General features: G+C 53.3%; 2 protein-coding genes across 5 annotated transcripts; both read left to right on the forward strand.

Annotated features, from left to right (window-relative positions):
- The first annotated feature begins 175 nt into the window (after nucleotides 1-175).
- IGFBP6 (insulin like growth factor binding protein 6) lies at nucleotides 176-4,228 on the forward strand. The gene is made up of 4 exons (XM_029205639.1): nucleotides 176-790; nucleotides 2,908-3,047; nucleotides 3,204-3,323; nucleotides 3,910-4,228. Exons 1-4 carry the CDS (start codon nucleotides 463-465, stop codon nucleotides 4,030-4,032), a joined length of 711 nt encoding a protein of 236 aa, XP_029061472.1. The 5' UTR covers nucleotides 176-462; the 3' UTR covers nucleotides 4,033-4,228.
- Nucleotides 4,229-5,283: 1,055 nt separating this feature from the next.
- Nucleotides 5,284-16,212, forward strand: SOAT2 (sterol O-acyltransferase 2). 4 transcript variants are annotated; one of them, XM_029206577.1, is made up of 15 exons: nucleotides 5,284-5,590; nucleotides 5,926-5,981; nucleotides 6,491-6,627; nucleotides 6,978-7,037; nucleotides 7,386-7,493; nucleotides 9,919-10,195; nucleotides 10,611-10,680; nucleotides 11,254-11,338; nucleotides 11,844-11,889; nucleotides 12,101-12,230; nucleotides 12,664-12,761; nucleotides 14,092-14,190; nucleotides 14,713-14,848; nucleotides 15,399-15,544; nucleotides 15,753-16,212. In XM_029206577.1, the coding sequence occupies exons 1-15, from the start codon at nucleotides 5,482-5,484 to the stop codon at nucleotides 15,801-15,803; spliced, it is 1,608 nt and encodes a 535-aa protein (XP_029062410.1). In that variant the 5' UTR covers nucleotides 5,284-5,481; the 3' UTR covers nucleotides 15,804-16,212. The 4 variants fall into 4 exon arrangements, 3 of the variants coding, with proteins under 3 accessions (XP_029062410.1, XP_029062409.1, XP_029062411.1); XM_029206576.1 differs by having other exon boundaries at nucleotides 5,284-5,602; nucleotides 15,753-16,188; XM_029206578.1 differs by having other exon boundaries at nucleotides 5,284-5,602; nucleotides 9,919-9,976; nucleotides 15,753-16,188.
- Nucleotides 16,213-17,949: the final 1,737 nt, after the last annotated feature.

Genomic DNA, 17,949 nt, shown 5'->3' on the forward strand with positions numbered 1-17,949 from the left:
CGCCATCTTCTCACTCCCCATCGGAGTCTCTCCGTCTCCTTCATCCGCCACACATGTACCCGAACTGGATTTCAGGTTTCCCCTTCACCCCTACTGCCGCTTCTACCCCTCCTGCTTCCACCCCTTCCCACCCTCCAGGGCCTCCAGCCAGCTGTCCAGCTCCCAAAATCCGGGCGAGATTCCCGGGAACAAAGCAAGAAAAATCAGAGTAATTTGGGAAGTAAACAGAAACCGGGAAGGGAGGAGGTAGAGAAGAGTGGGGAGGACCCAGGTGGAGGGGGGGGCCTCTCCAGTCCCACCCAGTTTAGGGAATGCCCCTGCCTTCTCCACCGCCCCCCCCCTTCACCTGGCTCTTAAAGGGCCCGGCCCCTGCCGGCGGCTACTTAAGGCAGAGGGGCGGCGACGGGCAGCAGCTGCGCTACGACTGCTCTGGGAGGAGTGGACGGGGCAAAAATCTTGACCATGACCCCCCACAGGCTGTTGCCGCCACTGCTGCTAACTCTGCTGCTCGCTGCCCGCCCAGGAGGCGCCTTGGCAAGGTGCCCAGGCTGCGGGCAGGGGGTGCAGGCGGGTTGTCCAGGGGGCTGCGTGGAGGAGGAGGATGGGGGGCCGCCGGCGGAGGGCTGTGCGGAAGCTGGGGGCTGTCTCAGGAGGGAGGGGCAGCAGTGCGGGGTCTACACTCCAAACTGCGCCCCAGGACTGCAGTGCCAGCCGCCGGAGAAAGACGAAGCGCCTTTGCGGGCGCTGCTGCTGGGCCGGGGCCGCTGCGGCCGGGCGCGCGCGCCCTCGGGTGAGTCCGCGCCCCGCCCCTGCCCCGCCCACGTGAGGCCCGCAACTCTGCCGGCAGGGTCCGGGAGGGATGCGCACGGGCAGCCCTGCTATGAGGGTCCTGAGATTGACGCTTCCTCCTCCCCAACCCTGGTGGGGGATACATCTTAGGGGCTGAAGGGGCCAGTGCGGGGAGCTCCTAGGAGTCTGGGGTACGGCTGGGGGCCCTAGGGATGAAGCAGGGAGATGTCTGAGCCCGCAACCCTTTTTTGCCCCGTCAAAAAAGGGTTTCCCTTGAGGGGAAAGGGAGGGATGGAAGGGTTTAGGGACGTGCTGTATGGCCACAGAGGCCCAGCTCCTTCAGCCCTAGACCCCCAAGCTGGAGAAAGGACCCAGGCATTGTTACCAGCTTCCACTTGGAGAAAGAGGGAAGAGAACTCCAGACTCCCAAATCCTGCACACACTGAGAAATATCTCCTCTTAATATCAGGGTGTCCAAAGCACCCGAACACGGGGTGGAGAATAGAAGATGGCTCAAATCCAGAGCAGTTTCACACTAGACTAGGGTCCGATGGTTGGCGCTGGCCCTCCCCACTCCCCACCCGGAGCAGGGGGGATAGAGGTGGGAAAAGAAGGAGTCTGCCAAATCAGGGTTATGATTTAAAGCTTCTCAGAACCCTCCACCCACCCCACCCCACCCCACCCTAACCCAGAGAGGAGAATAGAAGGCTGAGTCATTGGGTGGGTGGGACAGAAGTGAGTCAGAACCTGAAAGATGGGGGGCAGCAGGGAGATGGGAAGAGGAGGAAATACAAACGGCCCCCACCCCAGGGGCATCTGAGCTCCCAGTTTTTTCCACAGGGAAGGATGGGAAATCAACTTGGAGTTTCTTTCAGTCCTAAATGCCTGAGTCCAGACTGCTAGGGGTCTTCCTGGAAAGAGGTGGTCTGGTTGGGTCAGAGGAGGCAGCTGGCAGCATGGTCGCGGTAGGATGCTGAATAGAGGGAATGAGGGGCAAGGTCTGAGGAGTGTGGAGGAAGAGGGATCAGACTCAGGATTGCAGAGGAAATGGTTCTTGGCTTTTGAGTAGCAGGCAGATGGGAGCAACTTCAGGGCTCATAATATCTCATTTTACAGCTGGGGCAAATTCCAAACAGTGCCCGCTCCCCTCCCTGTCTTTTCTTTGCCCTGACACCCTGACTTTCCCTTCCCATCCTGAGCCTTCCCCAAACCCCCCAGTACAACGTGTGAAACTTTCTCCAGAGCCAGGAGCTGCCTGCAGGTTGGAAGCCGCTCATTCCTGCACCTTTGCAGCCTGCCCGCCTTCCACCTCCTGGTTAAGGGCTGAATCACACATGCTCCTGGGACCACTGGGGTTGAGCTGGGCTGAGTCTCAGGGGACCAGAAGGGAGAGGCCCCCACTGCAGTGCCCCCAAAGTAACCATGTCTCAGCCCTGGGAGGGGTGGGCTGAGTCACAGCAGGGTCACAGCGGGGACACACATTCCACTTGGGTCCCTGCTGACCCCCCTCTCACCGCCATTGCTCTTCTGCCCCATCTCCCTGGCTTGGTGCACCCCCTGCTGGCCTCTGGTGGAACAGCCCGGTCTTTTCACCCAAAGCCCCAGGCTCCTCAATCAATGAACGTATTGATTTTTGCTTTCCAAAGTGCTCCTTTATAAGCCTTAAAGCCTTAGTCTGCAGGGGACTTCCCTGGTGGTCCAGTGGGTAAGACTCCATGCTCCCAACGCGGGGGGCCTGGCTTCGATCCCTGGTCTGGGAACTAGATCCCGCATTCATGCCACAACTGAGAGTTCGCACGCTGCAACTCAGAGTCCGCATGCCACAACTAAGAAGCCCACATGATGCAACTAAAGATCCCGCATGAAGAAACGAAGACCTGGTGCAGCCAAAATAAATAAATAAATAATTTTTAAAAATACTAGTCTGGGGATATTATCATGAAAGGTAATATTACCATCTATCAGAGAAAGAAACTGAGGCCAGGAGGATGTAACAGTGGAGCCAAACTGTAAACCCCCTCACTACTCTGAAAGCCCCGCTCATTTCCGCTCGGCTCTGGCCTCTGACATCTGGTTGATTTCCGGCCTCTTCTTCCCCATTCCCCATTGTGGCTGTAGGGGAGAATCCTAAGGAGAGTAAGCCCCAAGCAGGGACAACTCGCCAGCAGGACATGAACCGCAGAGACCAACAGAGGAATCCGGGGACCTCTACCACTCCCGCCCGGCCCAATCCTGGGGGCGTCCAAGACACTGAGATGGTGCGTTTGGGGCTGCAGGGAACGGGAGGGGTGGAGAGTCCTGGAGATTCCCATCTGAGACTGCTCCCTTGGGCTTGGCCGAGTCTTCCATCCCAATCCTGGGAGCCTGGCTGGTGGGGCCAGCAGGTTCTGCAGCAGAGCTATCCCTTCCTCCAGGGCCCCTGCCGCAGACATCTGGACTCAGTGCTGCAGCAACTCCAGACCGAGATCTACCGCGGGGCTCACACCCTCTACGTGCCTAACTGTGACCATCGGGGCTTCTACCGGAAGCGGCAGGTGAGGCCATTCCTCTCCTCCCTTGGTCTATCAGTACAAGGGTCCTACTAGCAATTGGGTAGGGGGGCTTACAAAGTTGCATAAATAAGACACTTGCCCTGCCCTTAGGGCTCTCCCAACTTTAAGGCCCACACAAACATAGAGAATAACCAACCACAGCTATGGGAGAGGAGTTAGACTATCTAAACAATGCCTAACTCAGAGGTTAGACTATCTAAGCAATGCCTAACTCAGAGGTTCACAAGCGTGAGGAGCAATCAGAGTCACCCAGGTGTGAACACAGGTGGCTGAGCCCCGCCCACAGAGCCTGAAAATTTGCATTTCCAATGCGGCCTCTAGTGATGCTGATGCTGTCGGTTTGGAAACCACACTTCGAGAACCACTGTTCTGGCCTAGAAGAACAGGCACAGTTTGGTGGGTGGAGAAGAGAAGCCATGCAAGGGAACCCAGCGGGCTTCGCTGTCCCGAGAACACTCAGATGTTTCCACAGACTCAGACTCAGGAGTTGACAGCCCGTCCCCCAACCCACGGGGCCCCTCCCATCTCTCCTGGGCCACACCTCTGATTCTTGTGCCTCTCTCCCCAGTGCCGCTCCTCCCAGGGGCAGCGCCGAGGTCCCTGCTGGTGTGTGGATCGCATGGGCCAGCCCCTGCCCGGGTCCCCAGACGGCGATGGAAGCTCCCTCTGCCCCACCGGGAGCAGTGGCTAAGGCTGGGTGGGAGGCTGCATGGCCACTGGCAGGAGCGTGGGGCTGTCATCTTGGGTTATTTGTTGAGTGCTGAGTAACTCAGGGGCCCAGAGCCCCACACTCCACCTGCAGGCCCTGCCCCATTGTCAGCCTCACACATGGAAAGATTGTTGGTGTTGGCTTGGGGTGTTAATAAAGCTGTGTTGGGGGTCTCTGGCCTACGTCTCTGTGTTCACCTCTCACATTGTGGAGTCCCTGGCCCTCCTCTCTACCCCTGTCCAGCCTCTTATAGCAGCTCTCTTCTCCTGTGGACTACCATCTGTCCTTCCTGCCACACTGGGAATGGCAGAGACAGCCACTGGTTGACGTTTCATGGCCTCAAACCTCACCCAACTGCCCACCAGGGAGTGGAAGGCAGCAGGTGGGGGCAGGGAGACACTGAGGCCGTGGCTTTGGTCTGAGGTTGTGACCTTGTTTCTAACACTGATCTTTGGACACAAAGGGAGAGGAACGATTAATAGTTAATCCCCACCAGGAACCCAACAAAGAGGAACTCTCAAGGCACTTACCCTTCTGTTACTTCTTCAGGAAATTATTATTTATTGCACTCTTGCCATGGGCTACGCCCTGGACCATTTTATGGACTACCTCATTTTATGCTTACGATAACCTTATGAGGTAGGGACTTTTACCCCTGTTTTTCAGAGGAGGAAACTGTAGCTTAAACTATTAGGGTCATCTGCCTGAAATTCCACAGCCAGTAAATGACTGAGGGCGGATTTAAATCTGGTTCTTCCATATGTGACAATGCTTGGCATTCCTCAGGTGCTGATTAAGTGATTGTTTTGCCTCCTTTCTGCCTACCTGCTAACCCAAGCAGGTGTAGGGAAGAGGTGGTGTTCAGGGCCCCCAGCCCCTAGCCTTCCCTGGAGGGGCCACAGTACCGCAGTCATCACAGGTACCAACCTCACAGAATACTATCACATGCACAGAAATCTTTGTTGACAAGGTTCTTTCACGCACCTTATCATGGTCTATGGGAGCTGAGTGCCTCATACCTGAAGATGTTTCTGACTCCTTCCCAACCTTCAGCCTGCTGAGAAAGAGATTGGGAAGCAGCCATACCAGGTGATAAGCCTCAGAGGGGCAAAGTCCCCCTCCCCATGACATGTATGGGTGCAGAGCTCCCATTCCTGTGGGAGGGAGCTGGGCATCTGGGTGGTGGTTGGGCAGTTTGTTCAGGGGTTGTGTCCATCCCTGTGACAGCCGGTAGAGCAGAGCCTCTAGCTGAGATGGTACTGCCTTCCGGAAGGGGATCATGGATCGGATAACCTATGACCCCTCCTCCTGAAAGGACTTTAGTCTTTGGAGCTGTCAGAGGAGCTGAGTGAGATAAGAGCTCTGCCAGGCAAGCCTGAAGGAAGGAAGGGAACACTTACCAGCTGCCGCTGCCCAGTCAAGACACACATCATGGAGCCAAGGGCGGCCCAACTGCGGAGGAGAGAAGGGCTAGGAGGAGAGAAGGAAGACCGGCCCTCCAGAGAAGGGGAGCCCCACTTTGGGAATACAGAATGCCCAGGTGGGGTTGCAGGTGGGATGCACTGTCGAGAGGGGGCTTCCTGCTGTCTACCTTCAATCCTTCCTGCTGTCCTGGGAGGCCAGTGAAGGCAGATCCCAGCCTCTGCCCCCTAACTAGCCAGCTGGGGAAGGGAGGAGAAAAGAGCTCTTCAGTACCTTGCCTTATCTTTCTGACTCTTTTACCCCCGATGGTGATTAGAGTAGCTTCCCGTTCCCTGGGTACCCTGTTTCCAGGAATGTCTTCAGGCTCCCCGCTTGCCAGTGACCTCCTCACCCCCTGCAAAAATAACTTCCCCTTCTGAACCCTCACTCCTCCCCTTTGACCCCTTATCCTAGGAAACAATGAGACATATAGAGGCCCAGATTTGCTACAATGGACCCGACATATGCAGGTGAGGGAGGTCAGAGGTCAAAACCGACAGGTCCTGGAGTAGAGGGAGGGAGGGGGGAGGACTGGCTTAATGATAAAGACAGTTTGTTCTCGGGTTCAAACCCCTCGGGTCAGAGCTACGAGTTAAGATGGAGGGGTTTGAAACACAGGTCATCGGGACAGGTGCCAAAGGTCAGCCAGTGAACAGTCTTCTGTTAGTGGGGCTAGAGGTCAGGAGAGAGAAGGCTGGGGTCAGGGAGAAGAGAGTAGGATCAGAGATGACAAGGTGGTTGAGGTTCAGACCCAGAGTCTGAAAGTATCTTTCCTGGATCCTCACTGCTGCCCTGGGAAACCAGAGGGTGTTAAACTGGGGGTGGAAACGTCTGCGCAGGAGCCATGCTTGTTCATCTTTCCATCCCTAGCACTTAGCAATGTGCCTGGCATGGAGGGAGGCTCAGTCAATGCTTGGTGAGTGGGAGGATGGCTGACTGGATGGAGGGACCGCGGGCCCTGCCCTGCTTTGTCCTGTAGGCTGTGAAGACGCAGTTGCTGGAGCAAGCACAAGGTCAGCTGACGGAGCTGCTGGATCAGGCCATGTGCGAGGCTATTCAAGCCTACCTGCCACAAGACAGACCAGTGCCCTCCATCCCTCCAGATTCCTTGTGCAAGTAAGAGTCTGAGCAGCCGGGGGCTGGGGAGGGGCTGCACAGCCCCCTCCATCGTAAGGATTATGAGCCACAGATGCTATCCCATGTGCCCTTTACCAGCACTGATGTAACTCCAACTTCAGTCTTCCCTCTTCTCCCCTTATCGCCTCTGCCTTCCTGACCTCCACTGCTGGGCTTTGGTCTGCCCTGGCCCTCCCTGACCTTCCACCCGGTCCTGCCCGCTGGCCCTAACCCTGACCTTCCCGTACTACTGCCCTCGGCTTCCAAATATTGACGTCCCGCAAGCCCCTACCCTCTGCCTACTGCCTTCTTCCTTTGGGTCCTGGCCCAGAACAACTGTCTCAATTCAGGACCCGGGAGCCATCCCTGGGGAAACGGAAAGTTTTCATCAACCGCAAGTCCCTGCTTGAGTAAGTCGGGGGTGAGGATGGGATGAGAAGAAAAGAAAGAGCTTTGTCTGGGGAACCAGGGCGCCTCATTTGTCATCCTCAGGCTCTAGGTGGTTTGGGGGAGGACTTGGAGATGTTTTCTAAGGTTCTGTTTCTCTATTTGCCTTGGGTGTGATTGTGGAAGAAAGGCCACCAGGATGAGAAGTGTCTGGGCTGGAAAGAGCTTTGGACAGAAGTCCTAGCCATATTGCAGCCCACAGCTGCAAGTTCCCAATCGCTAGGTCCCATCTCCGCTTGTGTACAGTGCCTGGGCTAGTCTGCATGACCTTGAGGACTCTCCCGCTGACATTCGGGCCCCTGTCCTTCCAGCGAGCTGATGGAGGTGCAGCATTTCCGCACCATCTACCACATGTTTGTCGCCGGCCTGTGTGTCTTCATCGTCAGCACCCTGGCCATCGACTTCATTGATGAGGGCAGGTAGGCACCCCTCCCGCTCGGGATAGGCCCGCAGATAAGATCAGACCACCTGGGTTCCCAGTGTTCCACTTGCCACCGGCCTGAGAGAGCACAGGCCCGTTGGATTATTAGACACACATCAGCATTGCTTTCCAACCACCTTCCCACCCAAAAAGTCCTCTTGGCACAGGCTTGGATAGCCTTTGGTCTGTTTTTCCAGAGTTAGCCCTCTGGGAACACTACTCCCCCACTCAAATTCTTCTCAGTTGGACCCTTGTCCTGAGGCAGACATGCACGTATGTGCACACACAAGCATGGTTCCCACCCCACCGCTCTCACACAGTCCTCTCCAAGGCAGTGGTGTTCGGTTCAAGTAACCTCCAGTGAGCCCCTCCTAAGTACCAGCCCTGGGGGGCAGAGAGATGAGGGGCCGACCCCAGCCCTCTCTGTGAGGCATTCCCAATCTTGTGGGGAAGACAAGATCTTGTGCACACAAGTGCCTTGGTGGGTTGCTTCCCCCCAAAAGCACCTCCCCACTCTGGGGATGAGACTCAGGGAGCTGTAGACCCCTGGGGGTCTGGACTTGCATGACCCCACCTCACCCTACATATGGCTTAGGAAGCAGTAAAGGGAAGAGGACCGAGCATCTGTAGGTTCAGCAAAAGCACTTCCTTTTGGCAAACTTGTTGTTCATCCTGATAATTAAGGATCAAATCTCAGGAAAGCTTTCAAATATATGTAAGATGGCTCCTTCTCCATCACCCCCCTCCATCCCAGACCGCTCCCCAGGGGTAACATTTTTAATGGTTTTGAGAGCTTCCCTCCAGAGCATTTCGATGCATCCACTTCCAGATGTATATAAGAACCAAGGGAATGTATTTTGTGGAGGTTTACATTAATAAGATACTTACTGTACCTATTGTTTCCTTTTCACTCCCTAATGACCCATATTAGAGATCTTTCCACGTTGGTCCATTGATTTTAATGACCGCAGAGTCTGGAAGTGCCAGCTTTTGTTCATTTAGTTCTTTACTAATGGGCGTTCGGGTCGCTTCTAATTTTCTAATTTTTCACCATTACAAACCATACACTCTTTTTTGGCTGCACAGCGAGGCTTGCAGATCTTAGTTCCCCGACCCTAGGGATTGAACCCGGGCCACGGCAGTGAAAGCACCGAGTCCTAACCAATGGACCACCAGGGAATTCCCCAAACAGTATACTCTTTTTTAAAAATTAATTAATTTATTTAGCTAATAATAAATTAGCTAAATTTATTTAGCTAATAATAAATTTATAATAAATTATAATAATTATAATAATTAATTAATTTTTAAAATTTTAATTAATTAGGCTGCATTTGATCTTAGTTGTGGCACACGGGCTCTCTAGTTGCCCTGCAGCACGTGGGAATCTTAGTTCCCTGACCAGGGAACAAACCCACATCCCCTGCATTGGTAGGTGGATTTGTAACCACTGGACCACCAGGGAAGTCCCAAACCGTATACTCTTTTTTTTTTTTTTTTTTTGCGGTACGCGGGCCTCTCACTGTTGTGGCCTCTCCCGTTGCGGAGCACAGGCTCCGGACGCGCAGGCTCAGCGGCCATGGCTCACGGGCGCAGCCGCTCCGCGGCATGTGGGATCTTCCCGGACCGGGGCAAGAACCCGTGTCCCCTGCATCGGCAGGCAGACTCTCAACCACTGCGCCACCAGGGAAGCCCCTTTTTTTTTTTTTTAAATAAATTTATTTATTTTATTTACTTATTTTTGGCTGCATTGGGTCTTCGTTGCTGTGCGCGGGCTTTCTCTCGTTGAGGCAAGGGGAGACCACTCTTCGTTGCGATACGTGTGCTTCTCATTGCGGTGGCTTCTCTTGTTGTGGCTCGCAGGCTCTAGAGCGCAGGCTCAGTCGTTGTGGCGCACGGGCTTAGTTGCTCCGCGGCATGTGGGATCCTCCCGCACCAGGGATCGAACGCATGTCCTCTGCACTAGCAGGCAGATTCTTAAGCACTGTGCCACCAGGGAAGTCCCCAAGCCGTATACTCTTAACCTAAGCAAACAAAACACTCAACAACCTGCTTTCTATTAATTCAAGTCTACAGCTCCAGACACTCCAAAAGTACAAAACTAACAAAAATCAAAGTTAAACTCTAGGCACCTCCTACCCTAACACCGGTGGCATGGGATGTACTGAACCCTTCTGCAATGCCACAGAGGGCTCTATAGGTTATTTGGAAGCAAAGCCATCCCATGATTGAGTCTCCTCGGGCAATGCCCTGTTGCTAGAAGTCCTGGGCAACAGAGGTGCCATCTTGAACAATTTCAGAGATGGGGAGCTCACAACCTTGGCAAGATGCCTCAGTTTATCTTCCAAGAGCTCTGACTGCAGAGGAAGCGGACAGGATGGGCCTCACACCTGTCTACTTTGTCTCTCCTTCCCCACTCCCAGGCTGATGCTGGAGTTTGACCTACTGATCTTCAGCTTCGGACAGCTGCCCTTGGCGCTGGTAACGTGGGTCCCCATGTTCCTGTCCACTCTGCTGCTGCCCTACCAGGCTCTGCGGCTGTGGGCGAGGCCCCAGTCCAGAGCGGCCTGGACGCTGGGGGTGGGCCTGGGCTGCATGCTGCTGGCCGGCCACACAGCAGTGCTCAGCATCCTTCCAATCCATGTAGCAGTGGAGTATCAGCTCCCGCCAGCCTCCCGCTGTGTCCTAGTCTTTGAGCAGGTAGGTGATGGGCGGGACCAGTGGTGGGCGGGGCCCCTGGGAAGGAGGGCATTGGATACTGTATTGGTGGGGGCGGAGCTAGTTACCAGGGGCGGAGTCCTTTGCGAGGGATTTGAGCCAACCAGCAGGCTCCAAGGAAATGTAAACGAACGAACGGACACTGCTATGCAAATATAATCGATTGGGTTGGCCAGCTGGAGTCTCTGCCCTTTCCGGTACCCCTTTACCCTCGATTCATCCCAGCAGCCGTCTGTGTTAGGCTATAAGACAGTCCAACAAAAAGATAAAGTATGGGCTTTGACCGTACAAAGTTTACAATCTGCCTGCCCCTCTCCCGTAAAAGAGACACAGAGAGGTTAAGTGATCTGCTCAAAGTCCCACAGCACCTTATAACCTCTTTTCCATTCCATCTCAGGTCAGGCTCCTGATGAAAAGCTACTCCTTCCTGAGAGAGACTGTGCCTGGGACACTTCGGGCCAGAGGAGGTGAGGCCTTCAGCAAGCGCTGCTGTGAACTCAGTCCTCTTGGCTGGTTGCATGAAGCCAGCAGCTGCAGGATCCTCATAAAAGCTCCAACTTCCTAAGGCCATCTTGCCCACGGTTCACAGCTCCGGCCCCCAGGTGGGCTCTGTGGGCCTTAGTCATTCTCTTAGGTCCCACCTCTGATACCCCTCCCCTGCTGCCCAGGACTCCTGGCTCATTCTTATTAAGACCCAGGGTGTGAGCGCCTTCCATTAGGTAGTCAGAACAGAAGGAGAGAGAAGTGGGTGGTGCAACTTGTGGGTGCCACATGAAGCTCTGGCCGCAGCAGGTCCTGTGCCAGAAAATGGGGGTGCCTGGAATGGAAGCAAAAGGAGGGCGTTAAAGAGCAGGTTCAGCTCCTGCCCAGTTTCACCTCCCCCACCCCACCTCCAGATCCAATATCCAGCTCCTCCCCCCCCCCACCTCTGTCCTGTCCAGCTCTGTTCACCAGTCCCACTGCCCTTCCCCAGCATCCCACCCAGCTGTGTCCTCTCTCCCTTCCCTCTTCACTGATGGACCCCTCTTACTCCTCCCCAGGTGAGGGGATCCGGGCCCCCAGTTTCTCCAGCTACCTCTATTTCCTCTTCTGCCCCACACTCATCTACAGGGAGACTTACCCCAGGTAAGACCCTGCACCCCCTCCCCCAAATGCCCAGGCCCGTCAGGGATCTAGCCCTTCTACTCTCCTCTCCCTGAGGTCTTTAGCCTCATCCCAGACACTGGCCACTTTCTCAGGCAGCACCCCATAATAAAAATGGGAAGTAAGGAGCAGGTATATCACTCCTTCTCCTTGCCCCAGCTCATGGTGACACAAGGGTGACTAACTGTCCTGGTTCGCCCAGGACTGCCCCAGTTTTAGCACTGAAATTCTTACATCCTGGGAAACCTCTCAGTCTGGGGCAAACTCCAGATGGTTGGTCACCTTAGTAGACACTCAAGCTAAAAATCCACTTGTCGTCTCTGTTATAGAAGGTCCAAAGTGTTCTAGACCCCCACCTCTCCAGATAATCCTCCCAGGCCTGAGCAATTGAGGGGGCTGCGGAGAGAGGGCCCCAGGTGCTGGGCCCCGGCCCAGGCAGGAACAAGATAAAAGGATGAGAAACATATTATCCCCATTGCTGCTGCAGGACACCCAACGTCAGGTGGAATTATGTGGCCAAGAACTTTGCCCAGGTCAGAAGACGGGGTCAAAGGGTGGACTACCCATGACTCATGGTGGCTGAGGGGACATTTCTGGGAGTGAAGTAAGGGAGGCCTGGGGAAGAGGTCAGAGGGTGGCGCTAAGGAAAGAGGATGCAGTTGCTGGGCCACAGTCTGATTTCAGAAGGAGGGGCAGCGACCAATGATTCCTTTCAAAGTTATGCGTCCTCCACCCCCTCCCCAGGCCCTGGGCTGCGTGCTCTATGCCTGCTTCATCCTGGGCCGCCTCTGTGTTCCTGTCTTTGCCAACATGAGCAGGGAGCCCTTCAGCACCCGTGCCCTGGTGCTCTCCATCATGCACGCCACCTTGCCAGGTATGCCCACCAGAGGCAGGGCTGCAGAAGGCTGCACCCTGGGGAAGACTTAGCAGGGAGCCCCTCCCTCCGCTCGCTCGCTCTTAGTTTCAACACCTCTTCCCTCTGACTCTCCCTTATCTGCCCCCTCCTATGGTTGCTCATCGTCAGGGTCTCACTTCAGATTGCCACCTACTCCCTACCTTTCAACAGCTCTATGAACTCCCAACAGGCAGAGGTTTGGACATTCATCTCTGTATCCCCAACATCTGGCATGGGCTTCATGAGCAAATGGAATGAATGAATGAGTGCATGAATTAGTGAATGATTAACAAATGATTGGTGGGAGTTGGGGCCCTGGTTGCTGGGCGAGGGCTTCCTGGGGGAACCCCTGGAGCTTCGTGGGGGATTGGGGGGCCAGGCTGACTTGCAGCCCCTTGTCTCTACTTACCAGGCATTTTCATGCTGCTGCTCATCTTCTTTGCATTCCTTCACTGCTGGCTCAACGCCTTCGCAGAGATGCTACGATTTGGAGACAGAATGTTCTATCGGGTGGGGCCTGGACCTGGGCTACTTGGGAGCTGGATGCAGGGAGGGCTAGGGAAGGATGTGGGGAGGATGGTGGCTATGTTGGCTGTCACCTAGTTACCGAACCAGTTTCATTTGACCAATTCGCAGTAAGCCAAACACTGAGACGCCAAGATTTACAGCGGACAGAGGGTTTATTCACAAGGCAGCCAAGTGAGGAGAAGGGAGAACAACCTCAGATTCGCCTCCCCAAAGGCCAGGGGCTTGAGATATTTATGGGATAAAGAAGCAAGATGATCTTAGGTATGGGGAAAAGTGATTGGAGGTAGGGAAAAGGTGAGGTAATCGGTGTTCTGCACAGGTGTATCTGAGTTACATGCTTCTTCATGGGATGCATGTTAAAAAATGGAGGCAGGGCTTCCCTGGTGGCGCAGTGGTTGGGGGTCCGCCTGCCGATGCAGGGGACACGGGTTCGTGCCCCGGTCCGGGAAGATCTCACATGCTGTGGAGCGGCTGGGTCTGTGAGCCATGGCCGCTGAGCCTGCGCGTCCGGAGCCTGTGCTCCGCAACGGGAGAGGCCACAACAGTGAGAGGCCCGTGTACCGCAAAAAAAAAAAAAAGAAGAAAAAAAAAAAATGGAGGCAATTAGCATGATATGAGGGTGGAGTTTTTGGCCCTCTGATGTCAAAAGGTCATTCATCCGACACCTGTGCAAGCCCAGTTTTAGGGTCAGTGGTCCCAACCAGTCTTAGCCCGCTTGAACTAGACAAGAGCCAACTCCAAGTTCCTGGAAAACTTATGCCCCCTGTTACTATAGTGACCCATACATCGGAGGTGTTATCTATACGGGGCAGTTAAGGAGTCAAAAAAAAAAAAAATTTAAGGCTTAGTCAGTGAAGGCAGGTTACAAGCAGAAGGGTTTTTTAACAAGCTGTTCCCTTACCTGCTGTTCTGTAAGATGAGCTCAAGAATTTCCATTAGTCACCAGTTTCTCTTAACCCTGTGGGGCACGATTTCAACATCAGCTGTGCTGTCAATCTTCCACAGTGAGAAATGTGCTCCTCTGGGTATGGTTGTATTGTCACCCCTCTACCCCCTGACCAGCCAGGGCTAACTGCTCTTATGGGGATGCTAATTTGGAATCTTCTCCTGAAAGGGAGTGTAGGAGGGAGGGCAAGGACCCCAGATGCTGAAGAGGGAGTTGGGAGGTTGCTTGCTGTCTCTCTCCTGCTGGGAGCCAGCCCTTGTGGAGAACACTGGGACAGGGGGCAGGAAGCAGGGGAGAGAAGCTGGGGCCTGGGCAGAGACAGGGCCCTGATGCTCACCTCCTCTCCCCCCCTGAACACCCCCCCAGGATTGGTGGAACTCGACGTCCTTCTCCAACTACTACCGCACTTGGAACGTGGTGGTCCATGACTGGCTGTACAGCTATGTATATCAGGATGGGCTGTGGGTATGGGCTCTGCACACCCCGTCAGCCCCCAAAGTTAATGGAACCTCTCTGGGATATCCTCTCCTTCCCTTTCTCTGCACCATTCATCTTTTCCAGACCTAAGGGCCCCTTTGACTTTCACCTGCCCCCATTCTACCCAACCCAATGGGCAGAAATTCCTTCTTATGATCTAACTTCCTTCCTTCCTTGTCCTCAACTACACCTCCTCCACAGGGCATTTCTCCCCTCCTTAGCCTTCTAAGGAACATGTATATAGCAATTTTCAGTTACCAAGAATTTTCACATACTACATAATCTGCCCTGTAACCCTGAGAAGTATTATTATATCCCCTTTTGAAAGTTGCATCTAAGGCCCGATGGACTAATAAAATGCTCTTAAATAGGACATGTCAGCCCTTCTGATCGCAAATCCCATATTCTTTCCACTATACTACACAATCTCTGGCTTCCTTAAGGAGGGGGCTCTTTGTGGAGGGGCCTTAGGGAGACTCACTCCACCCTCCTACCCCCGGCTCCTGCCAGCTCCTTGGTGGCCAGGCCCGAGGGGCAGCCATGCTGGGCGTGTTCCTGGTCTCTGCAGTGGTCCACGAGTACATCTTCTGCTTCGTCCTGGGATTCTTCTACCCTGTCATGCTGTTGCTCTTCCTTTTCATTGGAGGTGAGCTTGGCCTCTTTATGCCCCCGGAGAGGGAGACAGCCAGAGGGAAGGGACCTGGAGTCCCGCTCCTGGAGATTCCAGACTGATGGGAGAGGCCACGTACCCAAGACAGAAGGGGGAAATGTGTGTGCCTTCTGGGGGAAGGCATCAGAGTTGTGTGTGAGAGTTGGTGGAGGGGGGGCAGGACGGACGGACTTGGGAGCAGGGAGGGAGGCAGCAAAGGGATATCCTGGGAGATGTGGGAAAAGACCTCTGGCTGGAGAGGAGCATCTGAGCAGGGCACACATACAGGGAGACAAAGAGGAGAAAACTGGTGGGAGGTTGGGAGGTTTAGTAAGAGATCCAGGATACTGAAGTGTAGACTGAGGAATCCTCGTTTTACATGAGCCACTTGAGACCTCCGTGAGCTTTTGGAGCTGGGTTCAAGATCTTCCTCAATGGTGCCTTCCTGTTCCAACTCTTCCCCGTGCCCTGAGATAGGAAGGCAGCCAGGAAGATTAGATACAGGTATCTGGAGCTGAGGTGACAACATTTCCTCCTGCATCATCAGGGCCACTGAACTTCATGATGCATGACCGGCGCACGGGCCCAGCGTGGAACGTGCTCATGTGGACCATGCTCTTTCTGGGCCAGGGCATCCAGGTCAGCCTGTACTGCCAGGAGTGGTATGCACAGCGCCACTGCCCCCTGCCCCAGGTAAGGGACCATGACCCTCGCTCAGCTCCCCACCCGGGAGGACCTGCCTCCACTTCCCAAGAGCCAGCCCCCTCTTGTTGCCCAGTTCCACAGCCACGGTCAGGGGCCAGGGCCCGGTTTGGGGGTGAAGGATGGGCTCCCATGTTTTAGATGCACAGGGTGGGCACTGGGAGGGACCTTATTCACAACTCACCTTTCTCTGGCACAGACAACCTTCTGGGGGCTGGTGACACCTCGATCTTGGTCCTGCCATACATAGAAGTCAGGGCACACTCACTGCCCAGATGACACCACCAAGTTCTCTGCCTGCAAAGCCTGGGACCCGGGCTCCTCTCTGAATTCCCAGACCTAGCTCTGAGTCAAGGGGGCCTGCCATGCCTGACCCCACCAGAGAGCTCCAAGGACTGAGATCTGTGGACCTGTGGACAGGTGAGCACAGACTCAGAATGGTGGTAGCTCTTGAGCCCCCAGCCCCGTGGGTTGGGCAAAAGGCCGCCTCTCACTCCATGGCTGTTCAGACTGGGGGAGACACGAAGGACCTTACAGATTTGGTGAAGGTGGGGTGACTTAAAGCAACTCGGGCCATCAAGGTCTGAGAGGTGTTTGTTTCTTTCTTTGTGCTCTTTACAATACAATAATAAACTCTTTGTATCGCTTTTTATTCATTCGTTTATTCATTCATTCATCATTTGTTGAAGACCCACTTAAAAAAAATTCTTAATTGAAGTATAGTTGATTTACAGTGTTGTGTTAATTTCTGCTGTACAGCAAAGTGATTTCGTTATACATATATATGCATTCTTATTTATATTCTTTTCCATTATGGTTTATCCCAGGACAGTGAATATAGTTCCCTGTGCTATACAGTAGCACCTTGTTGTTTATCCATTCTATATGTAATAGTTTGCATCTACTAACCCCAAACTCCCAGTCCATCCCTCCCCCACCCCCACTCCCCCTTGGCAACCACAAGTCTGTTCTCTATGTGAAGACCCACTTTTGACAGGCATGACTGAAGACAGGCAAAGTCTGCAGAGGCAAGACTTTGTGATGGGAGGGGCTGAGGCTCTTAGGTGACATTCTCCCTTACCTATCCTATGCCACCCCATCTCCCCAAAACTCAGCCTCACCCCCTCTTCCACCTCTACTCCTTCAGATCACATTTCCCCAACCCTTGAATCCTCTGCTCCTGGCAACCTCCGGCACATCCTGAGAGGGCACATGGCTGGGCCTCCTTTCCTTCAGAGGACCCAGGAGAGGAACCTCCTGTACAGACCTTAGCCAAATCTTTTAACTTCGTGAGCCTCAGCTTCCACAGCTATAAAATGGACATTTAGGCAGTTCCCTGGTGGTCTAGCCGTTAGGGTTCAGCGCTTTCACTGCTGCTCCAGGTTCAGTCCCTAGTAGGGGAACTGAGATGCCGCAAGCCACGCGCGTTGCGGCCAAAAAAAAAAAAAAGGACACTTAGGTGCTTTGTGACCACCTAGAGGGGTGGGATAGGGAGGGTGGGAGGGAGACGTAAGAGGGAGGAGATATGGGAATATATGTATATGTATAGCTGATTCACTTTGTTATAAAGCAGAAACTAACACACCATTGTAAAGCAATTATACTCCAATAAAGGTGTTCAAAAAAAAAAAAGGACATTTAAGTTAGAAGTGTCTTGACTATATGGGGACATACTGTTCCCTCATGCCCCTTTCCAGTCTACTCCCCAGCCAAAGGCAACTACTTTCTGATTTCCACCCTCATATATTAGTTTTGCTTCTTTTACAACTTCACATGAATAGAGCTCTACAGTATGTACTCCTGTAGGGATGTAGCCTTGCTTTGCTGACTATAGTTCTTAAGATTATTCCACGTTTTGAATGTATCAATTGTTTATACTTTCTTCCTGCTCAGCAGTATTCCATTTATGAATATACCACAATTTGTTTATCCATTTACCTGTTGATGGACATTTGAATTGGGGTTGCTATGAATAAGGCTGCTCTGAAGATTCATATAGAAATCATTTTGTGGGTAAATTTTTTCATTTCTCTTGGGTAAATGCCAAGAAGCAGAATAGCTGGATCATAGAGGTGATACACGCTTGACTTTATAAAAACGTGCAAAACTTTTTCCCAATGTGGTTATATCGTTTTACATCGCCACCAGCAGTGTATGAGAACTCTAGCTGGGCACCGGACTTCTCACCTATGTTTGATTTTGCTAGTCCATTTTTATTTTGGCCATTCTAGTGGAGTGTAATTATAATTTACATTTCTCTGATAATCAATGGCATTGAACACTCTTCCATGTGTTTATTGACCGCTCGTGTATCTTCCTTTATGAACAATCTATTTAAGTCTTTTGCCCATTTAATTCTTTAATTTTTTAAATTTTATTTTATTTATTTATTTTTG

The sequence above is a fragment of the Monodon monoceros genome, unplaced genomic scaffold (genome assembly GCF_005190385.1).
Source record: "Monodon monoceros isolate NGI ecotype Baffin Bay Population unplaced genomic scaffold, NGI_Narwhal_1 Super_Scaffold_6, whole genome shotgun sequence".
NCBI classification, from domain to species: domain Eukaryota; kingdom Metazoa; phylum Chordata; class Mammalia; order Artiodactyla; family Monodontidae; genus Monodon; species Monodon monoceros.

What these genes read in the sequence shown, in the direction of transcription:
- IGFBP6 (XM_029205639.1), top strand. Translation starts at nt 463, where the DNA reads ATGACCCCCCACAGGCTGTTGCCGCCACTGCTGCTAACTCTGCTGCTC. An exon ending in CCGGGCGCGCGCGCCCTCGG is followed by an intron (nt 791 to 2,907) that starts GTGAGTCCGCGC and finishes TTGTGGCTGTAG; the next exon opens with GGGAGAATCCTAAGGAGAGT. An exon ending in GCTTCTACCGGAAGCGGCAG is followed by an intron (nt 3,324 to 3,909) that starts GTGAGGCCATTC and finishes CTCTCTCCCCAG; the next exon opens with TGCCGCTCCTCCCAGGGGCA.
- SOAT2 (XM_029206576.1), top strand. Translation starts at nt 5,482, where the DNA reads ATGGAGCCAAGGGCGGCCCAACTGCGGAGGAGAGAAGGGCTAGGAGGA. An exon ending in GAGACAGAATGTTCTATCGG is followed by an intron (nt 12,762 to 14,091) that starts GTGGGGCCTGGA and finishes ACACCCCCCCAG; the next exon opens with GATTGGTGGAACTCGACGTC. An exon ending in GCTCTTCCTTTTCATTGGAG is followed by an intron (nt 14,849 to 15,398) that starts GTGAGCTTGGCC and finishes CTGCATCATCAG; the next exon opens with GGCCACTGAACTTCATGATG.